The sequence below is a fragment of the Alternaria rosae genome (genome assembly GCF_020736505.1).
Source record: "Alternaria rosae strain MPI-PUGE-AT-0040 chromosome Unknown BKA58scaffold_37, whole genome shotgun sequence".
Taxonomy (NCBI): Eukaryota; Fungi; Ascomycota; class Dothideomycetes; order Pleosporales; family Pleosporaceae; genus Alternaria; species Alternaria rosae.
Window position 1 is genome coordinate 1 of NW_025763606.1, and position 8,745 is coordinate 8,745.

At 48.1% G+C, this 8,745-nt stretch overlaps 3 protein-coding genes across 3 annotated transcripts; 2 read left to right on the forward strand and 1 right to left on the reverse strand.

The window, feature by feature from the left end:
• Window positions 1-279: 279 nt before the first annotated feature.
• On the forward strand, window positions 280-2,943 carry BKA58DRAFT_455544 (Six-hairpin glycosidase-like protein; the record flags this gene model as incomplete). Its single annotated transcript, XM_046174559.1, has 3 exons — window positions 280-338; window positions 387-1,405; window positions 1,558-2,943. 3 exons carry the CDS (start codon window positions 280-282, stop codon window positions 2,907-2,909), a joined length of 2,430 nt encoding a protein of 809 aa, XP_046019700.1. The 3' UTR covers window positions 2,910-2,943.
• A 1,771-nt stretch (window positions 2,944-4,714) lies between these two features.
• BKA58DRAFT_455550 (uncharacterized protein) lies at window positions 4,715-5,240 on the forward strand (the record flags this gene model as incomplete). Its single annotated transcript, XM_046174560.1, has 2 exons — window positions 4,715-5,109; window positions 5,172-5,240. The coding sequence occupies 2 exons, from the start codon at window positions 4,715-4,717 to the stop codon at window positions 5,197-5,199; spliced, it is 423 nt and encodes a 140-aa protein (XP_046019701.1). The 3' UTR covers window positions 5,200-5,240.
• A 1,696-nt stretch (window positions 5,241-6,936) lies between these two features.
• On the reverse strand, window positions 6,937-7,195 carry BKA58DRAFT_349237 (uncharacterized protein; the record flags this gene model as incomplete). Its single annotated transcript, XM_046168486.1, has 1 exon — window positions 6,937-7,195. A coding segment is annotated over one exon (153 nt), but the record flags the coding sequence as incomplete, so codon positions are not given.
• Between the last annotated feature and the right edge of the window lie 1,550 nt (window positions 7,196-8,745).

Here is an 8,745-nt window from a genome sequence, read left to right on the forward strand (position 1 = left end):
TACCTTGCACACAGAGCTTGCCCTTAGCTCCTAACAACGCTCCGATTGGATTGGCCAATGGAAAGCAAAAACTAGTACGCAGATCCTCAATGCCTGCCGAAGCTACATCGCGTCGGTTACCTTTGCACCGGGAGTCACAACTCTACCGGCTATCCCTCCTCCACCTTCCGAACATGAAGTTCTTGTTGTTTTTGTACGGACGATCATACTACTTATAACTGCGGTCCGGTCGCATTGTGATCGAAAGGCTTGTGAAATCCACCTTGCACGGAAGCAGCGATGAATCTCTTTCAGCGTCTTGCGATTGTGACAACTCTTGTCAACACGTTGACAACTGCGTAAGCCTCTAGAAATACATACAAAAGACCGTTGACTTACAATCATAGCTTTGTGAATTATGGCTCGATTGCACCTAAATCATACCTACAGCAATCCACGCCTTCATCATCTGGCTTGCAGCCATGGACGAATGCTACCCTGATTCTATCGCCAGCCAGCCCGCTTGTTACACTCGACTATGGTACCGAAGTAGCTGGCTTCCCGTTCTTCTATGTTTCATCAAATTCTGGAACAGTACAAATCGAAGTAAAGTACAGCGAAGAATACCGCGGCGTGGAAGAGCCATTCTCAGATGGGCCTTGGACATTCTCGAACGGACTATCCAACTCTTTCCGAGTAGAAACTTTCAACGTCACGAACACGGGATACATTGAGAGCTTCTTCGTTCAAGGAGGCCAGCGATGGCAGACCGCACGGTTGATCACGAATGGCTCCGTCACCATCGACAATCTAGGATTTCGTGCAACAAGCTCGAACTTGTACGCCGAAATGCTACCAGGCCGCTTACAGACATCCGATAAGACTTTAAATCGCGTCCTAGACCTCGGAGGTCGCGTCGCTCAAGTAGCATGCATAGATGCTGGTAATGCACCATCTACGTGGGAGATCACAAAAGAAGGAGCATATATTCGGGGCCAAACCAGTGCGCAATCTTCTCTAGGAGTCGACGCAGTCAATTACACACTCGAATTCGACGTAAAGATCGCCCGCGGCGGCGCTGGCTGGAGAGTAGCAAGTGCAATGCAACCACTCGGGCCTTACTTCGTGCTTACATCCGAATACCCTGAGCGGGATACCTTCGCAAACACAAACCGGACCCTCTTACCTTCAAACACACTGGCGTTCACTAGTGGATGGAGTCTAGTAAACCAGAGCACACTAGCTGTGCCAGAAGCCCAGTACTTCACTATCAACACAACCATCAAGGAAAACACGTGGTATCGCATGAGCACATCGATTGAGGAGACTGGATATCGGGTGGGCCTAAACGGAACCGATATTGCGTTCGTACCTTTACCTCCACCAGCAGCCCCAGGGAACTTTGGCACTCCCTCTCGATACCAAGGTACATGGGGCTTCGGCGGCATGCAGGACCAGATCGCGTATTACAAAGACGTGACTGTCACACTGTTTTTTTTTTTTTTCTTTTTTTTTTTTTTTTTTTTTTTTTCTGCGGAAACGGCACCATTATATATCGCAATCCCCTGACAAGCGAAGATACCTTGGCCGAGTATCAAGTCGCACCTCTCGAACACTCAGTCTGCCTTGATGGTGCCAAACGGGATCGACTGGTCTGGACAGGAGACTTCTATCACACTGTGCGTGTCGTCTCAACTTCGACTGCTCGATTTGACTACCTCTTGGGCACTATTGTATACGCGCTAAGCTTTCAGCTCGGTGAAGGTCCGTATGCTGGCTTCACTCAGATCTCTACCAACCTTGGAGCCCGACCCCAGTACAAAGAAGCAAATATTGCAAATTACGCTGGGTTGGTAGACTACCAAGACCTGTTCTTAGCAGGCATTGGCCGATACTTCCGCTACACTGGAGACTGTGACGGGCTAAAACCTCACTGGGATCAGATTAAGAGACTTGCCACTGCGAGACTGGCTTTCATCGATCCCACATCTGGTCTCATTGGAGGTTCTCCAGAGGTGCCATACCCATTCAGCTTCCTCGGGCCAGCCAACGGTAGTGCAACGACTGGCCTCTTTGCTTATATGCTAGAGGAGATTGCGCCAGTTGCACTTGCGATCGGAGACGAAGAGGCTTCGACATATTACTCCCAAACGGCAAGCAGATTGCGCAAGGCCCTCAATCATGAGCTATGGAACGATCAGCTCGGAACATACTCACTCTCGACCACCGACCGAGGCAACTTCTCTTTGACTGGTATCGCCTGGGCGATCCTATCTGGTGCAGCCAACGATACCCAAGCAGCATCCTCCATTGCCAAGCTTGAGGAACTTCGTTTCGCAGTAGGCTACAAAACCACCTCGAGTGACTTGGAGACAGACGACTACCAGCTTGCTCCCAATCCATCAGGATTCCTGTTGGAAGCGCTGTTCAAGTCAAGGCGTGACTTCGGAGTAAACAGCACATCTGCCATCAAGCACCTACTCGACAACCTGTGGGGTAGCATGGTCAGCCAGGACAAGTTCTACTCTGGCGCGAGTTGGGAATACGTAAAGCCTGATGGTTCTCCTGGTATTGATCTTTTTACCAGCTTGGCACATCCATGGGGTGCAGCTCCAACGTATGTACTGCCAGAGTACCTTCTTGGCGTCATTACAAACTCTCCCGGGTACGGAACGGTTGTTATCACTCCCATGATAGGGTTCTTGAACCTGTCTGAAGTCAACGGGACGGTACCGACGCCCAATGGGCCGATCAAGGTGGCGTGGGCGTTGAGCGGCACGAACGTTGCTTTCACGGTTGTTGTACCGACTGGTACGACGGCTGCGCTACAGTTGCCAGCTGGCGCGACTGTGATTGGCAGGAGCTTGCGCAACGGAAAGCTTGATCTGTCTTGTGGAATGACGGAATTGAGAATAGATACAAAAGTATAACTATAATTCCATTCGGGCGAGAGCCTATCCTACACCTCTAGTCTTCCGGCTCCGTGTACTGACTTCGATCCGGCTCCTTGTTGCTAAACTGCGGGCGCTGGTACATGATTGCTTTCTCGTCGAACCGCCAATTTGTCCACATTGAATTCTGTACCCTGTCCGTCGAACAACAACTATGAGTATTACGGTGGTGCTATCCTTTGGTCTCCTCGTAAGGTCAATCGGGCTTGGGACGATGAAGCAGTTCGACAACAACAACAGCAACAACAAGAACAACTTCAGAAAGCTAACAGATCTCATATGAAGGAGCAAACTCGGTTGTACGAGCTTTATCAAGTTCAGGAGAAGCGTGTTGAGAGAGAGAGAGACTCAAGGAGGTGAGGGAGAAGGAGAGAGCCGCCAAGGAGGCTGAAAAGGAGCGCCAGAAAGCAGCTCGCGACGTTGAAGAAGCTATACAACTGTCCCAAACGGGTAAGCGCAAGGTCTCGCAAGCCTGGAAGCCCCCCAGAAAGCGTCAGAAACGTGCTGTTGTTGTTCCATCTCATGTTCAAGCTGAGGAGGCTGCATTAGCCGCCCCAGCGCGTACCACCCGCCTTGGCCGCAAAACCACGCTACCAAGTAAATATAAGTAGCACAAGTTGATCGCAATGATATAATCAGTACAGCTCTACAAGATCTCGCATCAATAGCTATTGTTGGTGGTGATACAGCCTCATTTTTCCAGTTATTCATGTTGTTGAGGTGATCGTCGCTCGCACATGATCATCGCGCGCACAGACACAGTAGCACTCACGTTACTAGACCATTCCGATCACTGGTTAGAACTTCACTCTCTTCTGCGTGCTGAATATCAAATTTTACTGTTGAACTGTCTGCTAAGTCTGCTCATCGCAGTATAATGCCCTATTTAGGGCAATAGTTCACATATGCCAAGATGATTGGAAGATTACTGCTGTTAACTAGGCCTCCAACCGCTTCTGTAACGTGCTCGGGGCTTATTGCCAAATCTAGCAAGACAGTCGCAGCAATGACAGCTAAGCCCCGAGCACGTTACAGAAGCGGTTGGAGGCCTAGTTAACAGCAGTAATCTTCCAATCATCTTGGCACGCAAATCCGGTCGGCACGGTAGTTCCGCCAACACGAGCCAAATGGAAGCGGTAAGGATTAGCTAGGTAGCGCCTGATATAGGATGATACATAGATGATAGCCATATCTGGTACAGTGCTGACCAAAATCGGGTTTCCGGTTCGCGCCACGCCGGTTGTTCATGGCGCACGGCCGTTCTGCAAGGTACTTACCTAACAGGTGCTAGCGCCGCGTAGGTCAATTCATTCACTGTGTATAATCTCACTCCAGCTTTACTCCCCTGTTCGATCGCAGTCGTCGACAAAATCTTGGAACCTAGTGGATCGTGGTATTGCCTCTATTAATCAAGTGTATTTTCCTTAATCTCAAAGGCACTTAGTCTGTCATTGTGTACATTCCGAGTGTTTCCAGGTTAGGAGCGAGTTGAGTGGCATGGTAGAAGCACCTAGCATGCTTACGTGGTCTTGTATCGTATTATGCTTTAACTAGCCCAGACGAGTGTGTAATCTAGTCGTTAGTCTCAAGCAAAGCGTCTTGGCCACTTCTTCTGCCAGAGCAAGTTACTTCAGTGTTCTTTATATAAGACACTGCAGCATCAGCATCTCTATAAGTCGTTAAGGTTCCCCCTTCAAATCATCAGACGCCAGGTCATCAACATCAACAAGCACCCACTATTCAGATTCAGTTCTACTACTCGTTTTATTGCAATATTGCTCACAATGAAGCCCTCGACCTACCTCCTATTCGCTGTTAACTACCTCGGCTTGGCCTCCGCTGCCTCCATCGCCAACCCCGACGACAGCTTACAGCCTATAGAGAAGCGAGCTTGCTTCCAAACTGGGTCAACTTATGGCGGCAATAAAGACGACGCCTTGAAAGCAGCCCGAACAGCCTGCAACAGTGCCCTTAGGGGCACATACAACAAACGCGAAACCCGCGTCAAGTGCTACAACATTGGCAACAATAAGCACGTGAAGCTCACCGTCGGCCTTACAGGCCCTAATGCCGGCTCGCAACGCAACATTGGGAGCGACGAGTGTTACAATGGCCTTGCGGGTCGGATCGAAAGTTGCCCTAAGGGTGATGATAAAACCTACGGGAATTGGCGCTACAGGCAAGTGCTTCTATATTAGCTCTGCGTTACGCAACTCTTATTAATGTGACTAATTATTGTAGGGCTGATCCGAACAACGGTCCATGCTAATGTCATGAAGTGCTATTGTACCGGTGTGCGGGTGAACGCCCTGCACGTGATCGAGTCTGTGCGCAACCCAGATTTCGGAGGCATAAGATGGCTTTCAACACCCCAGTGCCGCAGGACACCAACCTTACAAGCGATTAGTTATCTTCTTGTTTTCTTAGCATACAGAATCTCCACACAATAAGACTTGTTCTTACCAAACACTCCGTACCTTATGCGCCTGCCTGCCCGGTGCAAGGTCTTATGCTTTACTGGATATTATGTCTTCTCTCTGCCCTACACCTATACACTATTGGCCCCAGACGCTTTCAAACACGACTAAATATGCATAACTTTTACGCACTGGTGGTTGTAAATGCTCTATTATAGTGCGAGAAATGCGTGTGTAAGAGGGGTTTAGTGAGCTTGTAGTCTATACACTTACTTTCTGGATGTGTAGGCTACCTATACAAAGGAGATCGACAGAAAACTTTATAGATCTACCTTAGGAAGTGATTAAAAAATAAAACACTCTAAGTTACTAGCTATGGCTATCCACGCATAAAAGACCTAATTGTGGTAGAGCTCAATACGTGCGAAGTCATTCACAGAAGTGGATAACAGCGGACTAACGTGCCTATTGTGCCGTAATCTCTAACCCTACGAGGCTTACTGTAGCTATGTTAAAACCGTTACCTATCTTACGTACGTACCAAACGCTAAGACGGGGAATTAATTACGGAGCGTAGTCCATAGAAGCTAAAGTCGATATGCTATACGTTTCCTTGCAAGAAGCGCGTTATCCAGGCGCGACTCACGGGCTCGTTAGCAATCGAGGACGCGTAATTTATACCAACTATCTTGTTAGAAGCAGCTCTGTTAGGGATAGGTCTTTAATATACTGTACAAGCTTAGCTTCTTGTTGTGAATTGAGTTTCTTCTGGGAGGTGTTCTTCGCTTCCTGCGGGGCTTAACGGCCTTGATGTCTTCGAGCTAACGTACAGTACCGGTAACGTGAGCTATCGTCTTCGCGCCTGCAATCCCCATTTTGCCCAAGGATCTGCGTCTACTCTACATACTCGATAGCTTTAGTAGCTAGCTGTAGCGTGCCTAGAATAGTCTAGATGTTGTCCCGTCTAGATAGGTTAGTGAAGATATAGTTCTAGAGGTGCCTGCGCTTATAGTAGTAGAGAAGAATGTGCGCAACAGTCTATTGTCTCGCTCTACAGTCGCAGCGCGGGCTAGTAACGTGTAGCACTCTTTAGGCAAAGAGAAAGTTATTAAGTCTAATCTTCTCTGTCCGCAGCTGCACTAGCAGCGCGTCTCCCGCTAAGTGCCTCTTGTAGAGCTAGAGTACTTTCTTAGTAGGCGTTAGAGTGTTTTTGTAGATTGCTCGGCCCTTAGTGTTCTTACGCTACTTTGCTATCTATGCCTGTCTAGCTTGTATGCTGCACTATCTCTTTATAGTCAACCTTATAGTGACTCGCTAGAGAGACGCATCTACTGGCAAGCTTCTGCGGCCGTCTTCTCTCTATCTAGTAGCCTTCTTAGCCGCTTTGTTGACAGCCTTGTTTCTAGGTATACCAAAGTGGGCTAGTATCTATTAGACAGTTACTGTCTGTCTATTGTCCTAGAGCTTCTAGACCTATCGCGCGACGTCTGCAAGGATGTAGGCGCCTAATTGTTCTTCCGCCTTAGCGATAGACTAGACAGCGGCCTAGTTATCTGTGTATATAGCAACGTCTTGTTGCGCACTGTTTTAGCTCGCATACTCTTAAGCAATCTGCAGTACTAGGCTAATGCCTTGTAGTTCTACTACATATACTGTTAACTCTGTGTCTAAACCTATGTGTACAGATCGTGCCTATTATGTAAGCGGCCACAGTGCTGCAGAGCCTCTCTCGCCCTTGTTGCTGCTCCCATCTGTATAGATGCTAAGGCTGTCTTCCTTTACGTGTTCTTTGTCGTGTCGCGCCCGTGCTTCCTCAGCGTCGGTCGCGTTAATGTAAGTGGTTGGACCCTATCTCCAGGGCGGCGTAAGGAAGCACGGAATCTGCTCTTGCCTGTCGAAGTCTTCAGTTCGCATGCTCGTTATGTCGCTGTAAACCTTCTGCTATGAGCTAGTGTGTCTGCGAGTCTTGTCTGCGACTGTCGGCTTTGCTGTGTTTGCCTAAAATCCTAAGGTGGCTGCGATGTTCTTGCTCGAGAGTAGGCGAACGACAGTGTCTGCGTTGTGCTTCCATTTATGCTGCTCGATGGGAAGGAGAAATGTGCCGCTCTTGATGTAGCTTTGTATGCCCCGCTGATGACCTAACCAATATAAGGCGCGGTTCGGACACTAACCAACATGAGGAGGCGAATCAGGCCTAACCAATATGAGGAGACGAATCAGGCCTAACTAATATGAGGAGACGAATCAGGCCTAGTATATGATGCCCCGTGGTATCGACCCCTGATTCTTCCATGTCAGGGAATCGTGCATCCTGCCCCAAAAACGCGTTCATGCAACGCGTTCGTGCAACGCGAATCAGGTGCTGATTCTCTAGAGATACATGGCTAAATCCACTCAGCCCTCACTCCAATTCTTCTGGCTCTAGTTGGTTCACATGTTTCGTGGAGGCGTCAGGCGAGGGCTGCAGCTAGGTTGGTGAGAAAGAAGAAGAAGGCTGAGACAGCTGCTCGCAGGACTGCAAAACGACTCAAAAAGCTCTTAAGACCTCCCAAACATGTGAAAAACACAGTCTCGGGGCTCCTATAAGAGCTACTATAAACAGGAGATCTATCGCGAGGTCGACAGGTGGTGGAGAGCCTAAAGGCGCTGTAGCAGTCGCACCAACTCTCAGGTCACCGCGTAGCCGCAACGTCTCGTCTTCTACACGGCATCAATAACTATATATATAGTAATTACAACCTATAGATATCACCATTAGAAGAAATTCGCGATAATAGCTACAGTGTGAGGCTGTTTTGGTGTTTACGTGGCTCGGTTTGGCTGGGGGGCCGGATTGGCTGTCATTATCAGTAATCCGAAGTGCCGTCGCGCCGGCCTACCGTCTTGGCGCGGGCAATGCCCCGATCGCGTAATACCTAGGCAACAACTACCTTATCTACATAAAAAATAAAGCTATAAAGCTATAGTAAATAGTAGTACTATAAAAACCTAGTATTATAATAATTATATACTTATAAATAATTTGTGCTATTTAGAATTTTTTTAGGCGTTTAGATTAATTATATTTTAGTTTTTTATATTAGAGCTACTATAGTAGCACTACTAGCTTCTACATAAATATACTAATAATAGTATATTTCTAATACTTTTTAGAAGGCTTAGAGGCTTATAAGGCCTTACACTTACTTTTTTAGAATAGTTATAACGTAAAGCACCAGTGAGCCGGCCACCCCAGTGAGCCGGCCACTTTTTCTTGGCATCGCGAACACCATGTACGAACTACAATGCTATCTCAAAAGAAGCCTAACTTATCGTACAACGAAGGCAGAATTGATCTTGCTCTTCAGGCCTATACCTCAGGCCAATTTCAGACCCTGCGACGCGCTGCTGCTGCCTTT